Genomic DNA, 14,463 nt, shown 5'->3' with positions numbered 1-14,463 from the left:
GAGGCAAAAGAAAGTCCCTGCCCTCAAGAAGCTTGCAGTCTAATGGATGAGACAGTAAGTATGCACAAACAAGCCATATACAGCATAAATAGGAAATAGTTAATAGAAGGAAGGTATTAAAAGGGGGAAAGGATTTGAGAAAGGCTTTGGGAGGTGGGATTTTTGTTGAGACTTGAAGGAAGCCAGAGAAGCCGTAGTCAGAGATAGATAGGGAGGGAATTCTGGGCATGGGGGACAGACGGGGAAAGTGCCCAGAGCCAAGAGATAGTGTATGTTTTCAATATTAAGTGCTGACATAGGCATTTCCAGCCCAGTAATTATGTAGCCTTTTCCATCTGGGCCGTTTCTGTTTACAACAGAAGAGAGGTAAAGGTTCTTATTCTTACTCTTTAAAAAAAGGTGTTGAGGGGGCAGGTAGGTGGCGCAGTGGATAGAGCACCAGCCCTGAAGTCAGGAGGAACTGAGTTCAAATCCGGCCTCACACCAAACACTTGACACTTACTAGCTGTGTGACCCTGGGCAAGTCAGTTAACCCCAATTGCCAAAAAAAAAAAAGACTGCACTAAAAAAGTGTTGATTTGTTGTCCAAAGAATTCATCTAATCCACCCCTGGAGTTTCTGTATCCGTAGGCAAGCTGTCAAAGCATTGTTTTTCCCCTTTGGTGCAAAACAGCGTCAGGAGGTATGCACTCTCCCTGTTTCTCTCTTTTCCCTACCTTTTTCCCCCCTTTTTCTTTTTTCTCTTTCTTTTTTTTTGGTCTCTTCTCTTCTGCCTCTCCATTTCCTCTCTCCTTTCCCTCTCTCCCTATCTCTTTCTAAACTTTTTAAACATTTGCTGTGACACATAAAGGTTATTTAGTACACTAGAACCCTACTTTCTATAATAATTACATATTACAATAATTAGCCACACCTATATACACTAACGATTGATGTTTTTATTGAATAGGTCTTTATATGAAAACAAGTTTTCAGTCATATGAATTAGCATTTCAGTGATACTTTTGAAATTTTATCAATTTGTTTCCATCTCCTTAAGATGTATAGAGCATACTAAAGTAGAATAATGTAGAAAAATGTATAATAACCTTCTTTTAATAATACCCTTTCATGATTTTTTAAAATGCCATTATTTTAAAAATATTATTATTATTGTTATTTGCCAACTAAAATAATCCAGAAGTTAGATCCTGGCTAATAGATTTTTGAGGAAACACCTGGGCCATTAGTGGTGACTACTCTTTCAATAATTCTATTCCAAGACTTCCTTCTCTGGTCATTTTCTCATGCGTTGTAATGCACAGGAACCTAAGATCAAGTGATATCTCTTAGCTATGATCTCCACATTGACATATCCCATGTAAAGCTGAAGTCTTTCCTTTGAGAGATTAAGTGGATCTAATCTCTGACCCATGGTTTGGAGTTCCAGGCTTGATATTAACTAAACCGTTAAAGTAGTCATTCTATAAAGATGAACACTCTCTGTATTCTGCTTGGTTTAGCTGGAGAGGGTCATAAACTTTAAGTTCATCTTACACATAGATCTAAGTGGCACAGTAAATAGAGCACCAGTCCTGGAGTCAGGTAGGACCTGAGTTCAAATCCAGCTTCAGACACTTACTAAGTATGTGGCCCTGTGCAAATCACTTCACCCGCTTTGCCTCAGTTTCCTCATCTGCAAAATGAGCTGGAGAAGGAAACACAAACCACTCCAGTATCTGACCCTTTGGGGGTCAGAAAGAGTCAGACGTGATTGAAACGACTCAGCAGTAACAATAAAAGTAGACCCAAGTTTGTAGGGTGAGGAATTAAAATCACTATCTCCATTATTTTTCAAAAAAAAAAAGGTCATGAAGGTGATAATAAGATTACTTTCCCCAAAAATAGATGATGTGTTTGCTTCTCTCTCTCGTAGAATATGCTTTCAGTTAATATTTGTTGTTAAGCTTGCTGATGGTTCGTTAGTTCGGTTTGTGGCGTGCTATTCATTTTAGTTTTAGCTTCTATTGATCTTGTTTGCTTTTAGAGAAGCATCAGTATTGATTAGATGATGAGTGCATTGCTGTCACTGTATGATTAATAAAGTAACTTCTGATTTACATAGCTCATTAGGTAAGCGTCAGTTCATATCCTCTGTTCACATTCCCCTTTGGAATTTAATGGAGTGCTCATTGTGCTAATAATGACTAAAACAGGAAAAGAATAAATGTGGTTGTTAGAAACAGGTGGATATACCAGAATAAGACAGTTTATCCAACCACCACATATTAAATCAGTTTTCTTAATTACATGCATATTAACTACAGATGGCTTCTATCCTTCCATTGAATAGAACTATGACAAAACAGTTTAATTTTTATTTTACTATAATAGCGTTTTCATGCTGTCTGTACTGTATGGTATATTAAAAAATCAGCAGAGACAATGACTCATTAACTTAGTAATTAAGTTAGAAGCAATTTGTTACAAAGCCAAATCAAGGATTTGTATTTCAATGGTTCTTCATTCCTAAAAGTTAAGCAAACATGAAAAGAAATTGGTTTCTTTATTAGAGAGCAGTTTTCTGCTCAATTAACCCTTAAAGATTTGAAGCTAAATCTAATAATTTAACCTATTTTGGTATGAATAGGGTTGTGATAAGTAAAAAGGGAGAATGTTTTTTTAATGATTAAAATCATATTGCTTGTGCTCTAATTAAGTTAATGTTCATTCTTATTTTAGATCTTCAGCTTGACTACTCATTAACAGATGAGTTCTGCAAGTACCATTTCCTAGTGGGCCTACTGCTAAGGGAGGTGGGAAATGCCCTACAAGAATTCAGGGATGTCCGGCAGATTGCAATTAGTGTGCTGAAGAATCTGTTGATAAAGCATTCTTTTGATGACAGATATGCTTCAAGGGTGAGTTTTCTGCAGCAGAAGATACAGGGTTATAAGAAGTGAGTTTGCTTTTCAGGTTTTATGAAGATTTTAGCCAATTATAGTTATTAGAATGTTCTGCCTCCTCCCCTTTGCTTCCTGGGACCCCTAGTTCCCTTCAAAGTTCAATTCAAATGACATCTATTTACAGGATTCCCTTCCTGATTCTCCTGTTTGATAATACAGCTATCCCTTTCATGCCATGACTTTCTCCATCCCGGTTTTGATATATTACGGGTTAGCATAAGAAATTAAATGAGAATTTTGTGTAAGCTGTAGACAACATGTGAAAGCTAGCAGATGACATAGAAAAAGCTTAGAAACTCAGAAATGCATAAAATCTATGAATAGTATTGTATAATATCAACCCAAATTTTACAATAAGGTGCTGTAAACATCTCATAAAAAAGGAAAAAATTTAGACTTGTTCTCGCGTACGAAGAGAAGGCCAAAAAATTTTATGTGGATTTTCCAGGTCATGGAGGTGCCGTGCCTCTAACCCCTGTGGTGTGGAAGAGACAACTGTACCCCTCTTCCTCCATCACTGTGTCTTTATTGTCCATATATCCAGTATTTATCTGTAAACATATTGTATTCCCAAGTCCCTTGAGGTCAAGGGCTGTGTTTGTATCCCCAGTGCCAAGCACGATGCCTAGCACATAGTAGGGGCTTGATAAATGCTTATTGATTGATTGCTTGATAAACAATGTGCCCGTAGAACATTAAATGAACTTTATATGTCTAATAATTTGCTCTGTTAAGTCACAAGACTGTTAGGTACCACACTAGAGCAGAGCATGCCAAGCTCACGGCCCAAATCAGAGTAAAATTTGATTGGGAAATGTTTAACAAAATAAATTTTTAAAAATTGTCACATGAGTAATGTTAATTTATGGATTTCTGAGTCAGTAAGTGGCCCACAAAGATCCATTTCTCTTTGAGTTTGACACCCCTGCTATAGGTGAAGACTCCTATTGAAAAATCACCCTTCTTTTAAGTTCTCCTTGTGATGTGGTAAGGGAGCCTCTGGTGTTTGTGTCTTATTTCAGAGCCACCAAGCAAGGATTGCTACTTTATATCTACCTCTGTTTGGCCTGCTAATAGAAAATGTCCAGCGAATCAATGTGAAAGATGTATCGCCCTTCCCGGTCAACCCTAACACCGTAAGTGAGCATTTTGGTGGGTTTGTATTTTAGTGGTTCAGTAAGATCTCAGTGAACTGTAGTGAGTGGTTAATCAGATTTTATAGTTATTAGAATTTAATTTTCAGGTTCAGCCCTCACACTGGTCCCTCATTCTAGAACTAGAGTGTAGGGGTGGTGAGACCTCCCATCTTTAATGTACTTCTAACTTGTCAAAGTCATGTCACCTTTTCTGTATCATTTGAATATCACAGGTATTGACTTTTAAAAAAAAATTAAAACATATTTATACATATTATACATAGCTTATACATTAGACATTCAGTTATTACATTTAGTGAGTGACCAGAGACTATAATGTGCTCCCAGCCATCCCAACAGGATCAAGTCATGGAAAGTCCCAGAGACCCTCAACTTAGAACCAGAATAGCTCAGAGACATTGGATCATAAGGAATAAGGAAGGTAGAATATACCTGAGATAAGTGCTGACCTAAGTGATAATGTTGAGGACAAATGAGGATTGATTCTACTTCACAGTCCAGGCTTTCCGACTTAACTACTTCTGTTATAACATTTGTTGTTGTTCAGTTGTTTCAGTCGTGTCCAACTCTTTGTTGACCCCATTTGGGGTTTTCTCAGCAAAGACACTGGACTGGTTTGTCATTCTCTTCTCCAGCTCATTTTACAGATGAGGAAACTGAGGCCATCAGGGTTAAGTGACTTGCCCATGATCACCCAGCTAGTAAGTGTCTGAGGCTGGATTTGAACCCATGAAGATGTGTCTTCCTGACTCCAGGCTCGGTGCTTTGTCGCTGACCCCATTACACTATACAAGTCTTTTAACATCTCTGGGCCCTGTTTTCCTAAGTAAAATAGGAATAACAACCCTTGTTTCACATATGTGGTGAAACTGTGAGCATCCAGTTGGTAAACTATATGTAGTAAATACTATAGCTATTAGAGCTTAAAATGCACTAAGACTTTTAAGTCATCCTGTATATGTAAGAGTTACACCCTGTATGTACGAGAGATGGTATTAGAAGGCATTATGTAGTAATATGGATTTGGAGTAAACGTACTTGGGTTTGAATGTTCATTCTGCTGCTTACTTTTTGTGTGATCTTGGGCAGTAACCTCTCTGGGATACTCTTTGCTCAGCTGTGAGATGAGGTGTTAGATTAGTGGTTTTCAAATTTGTAGGTGTCGGGACTCCTTTACTCTCTTAGAAATTATTGAGGACCTCTCCCCACTCGCCAGGAGCTTTTGTTTATGCAGGTTCTGTCTATATTCATTGTATTTGAAAATAAAAATTTTAACTTTGTATTATTATTGTTATTGTTGTTGTTGTTGTTGTTGTTATTGTTAAAATACTTTGACCTCACAGATCCCCTGAAAGGGTCTTAGGGACCCCCAAGGTTACCTGTGCCAGATTCAGAGACTAGATAATCCTGTAAAGCCCTTCCAGTACCCCGATCTTATTATGTCCCATATCTGCAAATGTTCTCCTGTTGCCCAGCAAAGCCAAAATGTCTTCGTAGATATCGAATGTCTCTTTTGTTGCTGTCAGTGTTGTTAAGCCAGTCCCCTGGAAATGTATTTGCTTTCTCTTTCCTGTTCCAGCCCCCTCTCATCTGTAATAGGATTCATTCTTCTCTGGACTCTTAAAACATTTATGTACTTCATCCCCTTTCAGCTCTCAGGGTTCTTCATTCCCAAGATCACTATGATTTATTTCTTCTTCTTCTTTCTCTTTCCTTCATAAACTTTGGCTTTTGGGGTAGGTCTCTAACTGGTACCTCGATCGCCTTTGGAGTCATAGCACACCCTTTCCTTTTTTCTTCCGTTTTCAATCACTGATGTCAAAAGTCTTTCACTTGGGTGAATTCAGAAGCCAAGTGCAGGTGTCTCTCCTTTTTCTCCTTTCCATCTCTCTTTAACAGACACTGTCTTACCTTCCAAGGAATTTGACATTCTATTTCTCCTCCAGTATCTTCCACCTGGCCTTCTGCCTTCACTCTTCTCTTTCTTGAAATCTTTACCTTCATTCAGGATTGAGCTCAAATACTATTTCTCCTCCTTTCCTGATGTCCCCAGAGGCTAGTGATCTCGCCTTCCCTAAATTCCTTTATGCAGAATTTGCTTTGTATGCATCTCAAATACATCTCAAAAGTCTTAGTGTGATTTTTAAGCTATAAATCCACACTTAGACTTTTTGGAATAACCTCTACTTTGTAGTTCTTTATATAGAAGTGTGTCTTCCTCTCAATAGAAAAAACTCCAGGAGGGCAGAGACTCTTTTTAAAAATTTTTTTCCTTGTAACTCTAAAACTTAATACGGTGCCTTTTCTTCATAAATGTTTCCTGGATTAAATGACCTTTCTCCTTGCTCCTGCAAGGAAATAGAAAGCCTTAAAGATATTTTTAATGTCTTCATTCTTATTTCTATTTTATGAGTAAAAATAGTAATTCATTGTTCAGTCATTTTTTAGTTGTGTCTGACACTTTGTGACTCCATTTGGGCTTTTCTTGGCAAAGATATTAGAATGCTTTGCCATTTCCTTCTCCAGCTCATTTTATAGATGAGGAAACTGAGGCAAACAAGGTTAAGTGACTTTCTCAGGATCACACAGCTAAGTGTCTGAGGCCAGATTTAAATTCAGGAAGATGAGTGTTCCTGACTTGAGTTATTACATTTAGTGAGTGACCAGAGACTATAATAATTGAAATATAAACTAGAAATGCTCAGTGGCCCCTGTAATGTTTTTAATATAGATAATTCCTTTTTCATGACATTATCCTCAATTTCATTAACTTATGCTCCTGTGTCATCTGATTTATTATTTTTTGGAACAAATTTAAAATAGTTCTTCTCTTCACAGGATTATGCCTCATTTTAAGCAATAAACAGGCCCAGCCTGGATATTACTGCCGCTTTTCCCTGTCCACACTACGGCTCTTTTGCTTTTGAATGTACTGTCTTATAAAACCTAGAAATTAACCACAGAGTAATGAGTTGTGTGGCAGCCTTGCCTTATTCCCATTTCCATTTTCACTTTGTTTCCTAACCTCCATTGACCATGAGGATTCATCTAATGTCGGCATATCATTCCATCATATTGTTTCAGAAGTTCTAGCAAGACAATCCATTCAATCAAATCCAACCAGCTCAGTTTTCCAGTAAAGGGATATATAAGACATTGTGTTAGGTGCTGGGGGTACAGAAGGGAAACAGAAACTTTCCTTACTGTCATGGAGTTTACATTCCACTGGAAGGAAGCTAGAGATTGTAAGAGGGGAAGATGATGTAGGGTGCATTCCAGGTGTGGTGGGTAGCCTCCACAAAAGCTCAGGAAGATGGAGGTAGACTGCTGAGTCTGGGAAATAGCAGGTAGACCAGTTTAGCAGGAGCATAGGATATGAAAGGGAAAAATGTGGAGTAAAGGAGCAGCTAGATGGCGCTATGTGATAGAGCATTGGGCCTGGAGTCAGGAAGACATGAGTTCAAATACGACCTCAGACAAGAGCCTAGGCAAGTCACTTAACCCTGTTTGCCTCAGTTTCCTCATCTGTAAAATGAGCTGGAGAAGGAATGGCAAACCACTCCAGTATCTTTGCCAAGAAGATGGAGTCACGAAGAGTCATTTACAACTGAAAAAACTGAACAACCACAACAAAAAAGTGGTTTTTTTAGTCAATAGCTAGCCCACAGAGACCTTTATGTCTAGTTTAGTGAGCCTCATTTCTTTTTTGAGTTTGATACCATTGTACTAGATGATTTCTAGGTTCCTTTCCAGCTCTAACATTCCACGAGTCTCCAGAAACCTTAAAGCTAATTAATGGATGAGTCTGGATTTGAATTTGGCTCTCTTGAATCCTGAGCAAACACTCCTTCTGACACAGCCTGCTGCCTTGTGATTGAGGATTTGGATTAGTTGCATTCAGATTCATGAAGGTTTTGCTGTATATTATAACAGGCATCAATAGCAAAATGGAAAAGAACATTTTACTTCAGATCCGAAGACCTTGGTTCAGTTTCTGGTCCTGAAGTATTACTAACTGTGTGTCTCTGGGCAACTTCTCTTTGTCTCAGTTTCTTCATTTGTAAAATGAGGCAAAGAGTAATTGTACTACCTACCTCAAAGGGCTATTGCAAGGACTTGCTTTAGAAATGTGGTTTTAAAAAATTCATACCTGTTTATATAGGATGAGATTTCATTAAAAACTTAAAACAATGAATTTTTTAAAAATTACCAGTCCTTGTGATCTTCCATCTGTTAAAATGCATAGACAGCAACTGCTTTCTATAAAATTTTTAGGGGACAGGAAGTGACTCTTAAATATCAGGAATGCAAATTGAGCAGCACACCCTTTGCAGCAAAATGGTGATTTCAGGGTCATTGGAGGTAGTTGTGGAGAGAATTATGAGCAAGTGTAATCTAAATATTTCAGAAATTGATTGGCTCTTTGGAAATTACTTTTCATGCCTGTTTAGAAGGTTCCTTTCTAAATGTGTTCTATATTCATGTTGCATAGAAAAAAACTCAGTCATTATCTCTCCTTTCTTCCTATTCCATTTTTTACTGGTCTTTTATTAGAGACTGTAGGAATTACATTTGGAAAGGCTAAGCTTAGAAACACTTAAAGCAGAATCATGAGAGAACTATCTTCTAAAAGAAACACGTGCTTCTTTTTAGCTTATGAGACTTGGTGAGCTTAGAAGTTTGCACCCAACAACTCACATTCATGCAGGGTCCTTCTTTTACAAGAGGAGTGTCAATTTATTAAACCTAAAGAATTAAACTTTGGGAAAATTTGGACTCGGGGACAAAGATAGAAATTATCATTCATCAGTAATGGTAAATTAATTCATTTAGATTTTTTCAGATAGAAACTCATTCTAGAATGTAGATAGATGTATTCAGATAGAAATTCAATTTCAGTAACTTCTATCTCAAAACAGCATTTGAGGCCTGGTCTGTAGTATGGAGGGTTGAGAAAGAAGATACCTGCTGGGTCCTCTGCCCTGTTCTGTCTGTAAAGTACAGACAGACTTTGCCTAGTTTTTCTGGGTCTAATGTTTTGTGAGAAACTTAATATTAAATGTCAATATGGTTATCTAAATATGCTTAGTTACTATTACATTTAAATTCATTTATTTTAACACCTAAAGGATAACATTTTTTCAGGTTCTCTTTCCAAGTACCTATGAGGATTTTGTGACCATTCAGTCTTACTCACTTTTGCATATGTGGACTAGATGTTTCAGGGTTTTAAAATTTCTCTTTTGCACAAGGGTAGAGTTTTGGTCCTAACTCTATCATATATCTCATTTTTGAAGGCTTAGTCAACACATTATATTGTCTGCACTGCCTCAGAAGTTTTAAGGAAGACCTGTGGTTAATCAGGTCCGGGCTGTTTTTTTCTGGGGAAAGAGACTGAGGTTTTTAGAAGAGTTATGCCGCCATCTTGGCAATAAATAAATGCCCTTTAAAAAATATTTCCAAAGCCGCCTGCATTTTTCCTTTTAGCATGAAATAACTTCCCATAAATGTAGCAAAGTCCAGGTCTTTGTAGAACTGAAGCAATAATCATGTGAATTTGGGTCTTTTAACATGGGGAATATTGATTAGCCTGGCAAAGTGAACCCACTTTCCCCCCGAATTATCAAAATAATACTCATCCATTCGTTCATTACATTTATTGGGTAGTTATTGTGCATGTGGCACTATGGTACATATATCCTTTGGGGAAAAGAAAGATTCAGAAAATAATAAGATAGGGTCCCTGCCTCCATAGAGCTTGTAGCCATCAGGGGATGTAAGACATGTATGTACCTAAGTAACTAATGTAGGACATTGTGTAAAAGTTCACTAACAAGGATATAAATTCAAAGGAAAGATTATTTCTGTCTTGGGGAAATACAGGGTGTCCCAAAAGTTTTTAAGGTTTAGGAGCTTTTGTAAGGTTCCAGTTAATTGAGGAAGTTTTGTGAAGACTCTCCTATAGGAAAACAGATATGTGGGTATAAAAATTCGGAGTGAATAATATTCTCAACTTATGCTCCCATTCATGTTCATATATTTCCTTACATACTCTATAGAGCAGAAGTTGTTAACATTTTGTGTGTCGTGGACCCCTTGGGCAGTATGGGGATGCTTATAGAGTCATTCTCAACATACTTCTAAAAAATGCATTAAGCAAAATGCATAGGATTACAAAGGAAATGAAACATATTGAAATGGAGTTATCAATTGATTTATTGATCAATATTATTGATGTTATTATATCATCATCAATTTATTGATGATATTATAATATTAATATATTTTAAAAACAAGTTGATGAACCGTAGGCCTAGTCCAAAGGAATAATACAATGTATTGGAGGCATTTCTCTGGACCTCTTCATATTTTGTGGCTATCATCACAACATTCAGGATGGTTGTCTGTTTTCTTTCACTTTCTCAGGGCTGGCTTTCTCTCTTTTCCCATCACATGGTCCTTAATGTCTTATATGCCCTTTCTTGCTTGTGAGTTCTTTTCAGTACTGGATTGCAGCCTATTTACATCCACTATGCATCTGTCCCATGTATTTTGAGTTAGCTGTCGTTTGGATTCTTGAAAGATCAGGGTATCCGTGACTGACAACCACTTAGCATCATATGAGGAGTCGTTGTGTTAAAACTAAAGAAAACAGCAACAACAAAAAAAAACCCTTTGGGCTTTGGCAACAGGGAGCAACCTGTGATTGTTGAAAGTGCTAGGTAATTCCCAGTTTTGCGCCACTGTTCTGTCCCTTCCATCCTGGGCTTGCCATCTTCAATACGTGTACAAGATCATCATCATCATCATAATAATAATAGCAATAATGATGGCTCACATTTATATAACACTTTAAGGTTTGCAAAGTGCTTTTCGAGTATTTCCTCATTTTAATTCTCACAGGAGGGAGGTACCATTTTACAGATGAGGAAACTGAAGCAGACAGAATTTAAGCCAGTTGTCTGGGGTTGTTACATGACTACTAAGTGTCTGAGACTGTATTTGAATTCATTTTTCTAAATCAAGGTCTAGTGCTGTATCCACTGCACCACCTAGCTGCCTCTGATATAGGCACTGATAGATAGACTAACTAGGGTTGTAAAGTCAGCTCCAGAAAAAGGACAAATGCAAGTTATTCTGCAACTCAGCCAAAGGGGATTTTGTCTACTTTATCTCACCTGACCAAATGAGATATCTGTAAAAGTGACTTGCAAACCCAGAAACACTGTACAAATGCAAGTATTATAATATTCTCAAACTGAAAATATTCTGTATCTCCTTTCCTTCCCTCCCATTTCTATCCTCATCTCCTTCCTCATTCTCACTTTGGTTGCCTCTTTTCCCACTTTCTCGTAGTTAGTGTGAAGTTGTTCATAGATTGTTAAGAGGAAAAAAAGGTGCCCTCACACTCCCCCAAATGGAATGATTTTAGGTAATAAATATGAACTGTTCAGTAATAATGATGACTGTTTTTTCCCTTTCTTTCTCTTTTTTTGGGGTTGACAGAATGCAAAGGACGAATCACTAAATATGCCAACTACAAATCCATTAGTAACCCCACAGAAATCAGGAAACACACTGGATAACAACCTACACAAAGACCTCTTTGGCGTTATCTCTGGCATTGGTAATGCTTTCCATCTTGTCTACTTTGCTTTAGTTTAAACTTTCTGCCAAAATGATCTTCTTTTAACGTCTGAATGAATGAGTTAACATTTTTAAAGCATGAGTTTCTGCTTTGAATTTTTTTTTCTTTTTTGTCTTAATTGGGGGAAAAAAACCCAAACCCCAGAATCTTCCATTACTAGATCAACATAATGACTCTGATTTTATATGAAAATGAGTAAAGCTTTTTTTAATAGCTTAAATGTGATATTCAGAGCCTTCATATTGCTATAGATTTTCATTCAATGTTTAGCATTTTAACTTAAAATTCCATTGTTTATGCTTTCAGAAAATTAGGTTGGCTGGGGCAGGGGTAGGGGTGGAATCAAAGATAGATTTACATGGTCTCAATTTAGAACAGCAGAGTTTTACACTGGATATAAAGAAGATCATCCTGAAAGAAATAGTGATGTATTTCTGGAGAAATTTTGCAAAATATTCTTCAATAGAGAGAGCCTAGAATGTCTTGAATTGTTTAAAGGAAGTCCTATATGAGGGGGAAAGGATCGATCTTGATAATTGGGTGGGGTTCCCCTCCTAGATGCTGAGAGGGAAATCTGTGTGAACCTTTTACTGTGTGAGATGTTGGTCCAGACCCCGGGCTAGAGAAATATTTTAAATACCTTGTAACTAAATTGTCACACACACTTTTGCAGTCTCTCTGTCTCTTTTTCTCACATCCCAATCTGGGTTGATTTTAAACTGTATCATGGCTTGCAGATAAGCCTTGGAAAGACTTCCTGAGATCACACTATGTATGAGTTAGTAGAAAAACAAGGATGAAATTCTGGATTTCTCCACTTCCCAATGTACATTACAGGATTTTGTGAAATCTGAATTTCAAATGAGCTATCCCTATCTGAGGCTCAGATGTTTGAGAGTGTCATGGTATGAGGGACTGGAAGCCAAAAGGGACATCAGAAGCCAATTAGCACAACCCTCTAATTTATCATATTGAGAAACTGAGCCTCAGGCAGGTGTAATTACTTGTCCAAGGCTATCAGTTAGCTGCAGAGCTGGATTTTGAATGCAGGTCTTCTCTTTTCCCCTCGCTGTACCAGTTGTGTGCTGACCTTGGTGCTGACCCTGATGCAAATTAAATAAAAAAACCAATTTGACCCCCATTCCCCAGTCAGTTGTGTTTGAATTCCATTGTCCACGCCTCATTTCATGGGAAGTCTCTGATACATATCCAGGCATATACTCAAATGTCAGATAAAGTCTTCACCACTGAAAAATAATAAAAGAAACCAAAACCAGAATTTTAAATCCCTAAATCCTTTGTTTCCCTCCATTCAGTTAGTCTGTTCATGAGCTACTTACAGTCACATTTGAACTTGTTCTTTTACTCTGTGAAAAATTCCAGTTGATCTGGGTCCAAGTACCTGTCTTCTAGCCAGACTTTTCCTTAAATCTCTGCCTGGTAGGTGCTCAGTCCTGCCCACATAGATTCCTCACCAGATGGTCTTATCTTGTTCAAGTGTGGTATATACAAGGATGCCTGAAACTTGCTGATTTGTTGCTCGGGTGAAGTTTGCACTATGATTAGCTTAGTTTTAAATAGCAAACATTCTTTGCTTCAGGGACGCCTTCTCTGCCCTCTCTTCTCTGTTGTCCATGTAATCCGTATGGTAATTAAAGGGGAAAGAATCTGCTAAAATCTTTATTTCATTCGCGTGCTGCTTATCAAAGATTTTTTAATCATCTACAGACTCCAACTGTTGAAAACATGAATGTAATTCTGCTATGTATGTTACTTGATTTTGAGTTATTATACCACCATCTGTTTCCTTGAGACTAGAATGTTGCTTCTGGAATCCGGCCTGGAATGCTGAGATTTTAAGAGCCGTTTTACTTGGAGTTCCTGAGTCTTAAAATGATATTGAAAGCTTTTTTTTTCCCCCTACGTAAATCCTATCTAACACACCAGAGCTAAGTCACAAGGAGGTCAGAAAGACCCTGGGATTATCTCTTGTTCTGGCTTCCATCTGTCCATGAGTATAGAACACTGAGAGTTTTGTCCTCTCTTCACCTTTCTCTCCTGTGGCCTCCAGCATACACTGTTCTTATGGTCTGTGTAGCACAGGATGAGGAAAATAAGCCTCCTATTCTTGGTTTGGGTTTTGGTTTTTTTTTGCACTTTTCAGTCTTTGTTTCTATTTTCAAATTTACCTTTTTGTCTCTGTTCTCATTCCTGATAGAGCAGAAACAGTTCTGGACTTGGAACTGGGAGAAACATGGATTTGAACCTCTGAGCCTTAATTTCTTCATCTGTAAAATGGGGAGAATAATCACAAGATCATTGATTTAGAGCTGGATGGGCGCTTAGAAGCCATCAAGTCCAGCTCCCTTATTTTATGTGATGAGGAAACAAACAAACAAAGTGGCTTGTCCGGGGTAGTAGAAAAACAAGGATGAAATTCTGGATTTCTCCACTTCCTAGTGTACATTACAGGATTTTGTGAAATCTGAATTTCAAACAAGCTATCCCTATCTGAGGCTCAGATGTTTGCGAGTGTCATGTATGAGGACTGGAAACCAAAAGGAACATCAGAAGCCAATAAGCACAACCCTCTAATTTGACATATTGAGAAACTGAGCCCATCTAGTAAGTAAATGTCTGAGGCAGAATTGAAACTCAGGTCTCCAAGCCCCAGTACTCTATCTGTTGTGCTACCTAGTTACCTCACACCTCA

The 14,463-nt window shown here is 37.7% G+C and overlaps 1 protein-coding gene across 19 annotated transcripts in view; it reads left to right on the top strand.

The window, feature by feature from the left end:
• The window catches only part of DOCK9 (dedicator of cytokinesis 9), a 357,948-nt gene that overhangs the window by 258,070 nt on the left and 85,415 nt on the right, over positions 1 to 14,463 (top strand). For all 19 annotated transcript variants that reach the window (XM_078147288.1, XM_078147287.1, XM_020963989.2 and 16 more), the window contains 3 exons: positions 2,722 to 2,900; positions 3,968 to 4,081; positions 11,609 to 11,729. In XM_078147288.1, coding sequence (XP_078003414.1) covers positions 2,722 to 2,900; positions 3,968 to 4,081; positions 11,609 to 11,729 — 414 coding nt within the window. The remainder of the gene's footprint in view (positions 1 to 2,721; positions 2,901 to 3,967; positions 4,082 to 11,608; positions 11,730 to 14,463) is intronic.

Source organism: Phascolarctos cinereus, unplaced genomic scaffold (genome assembly GCF_003287225.1).
Source record: "Phascolarctos cinereus isolate Bilbo 61053 unplaced genomic scaffold, phaCin_HiC Scaffold_7;HRSCAF=346, whole genome shotgun sequence".
NCBI classification, from domain to species: Eukaryota; Metazoa; Chordata; class Mammalia; order Diprotodontia; family Phascolarctidae; genus Phascolarctos; species Phascolarctos cinereus.
This window is presented reverse-complemented; position numbering and strand designations above follow the sequence as displayed.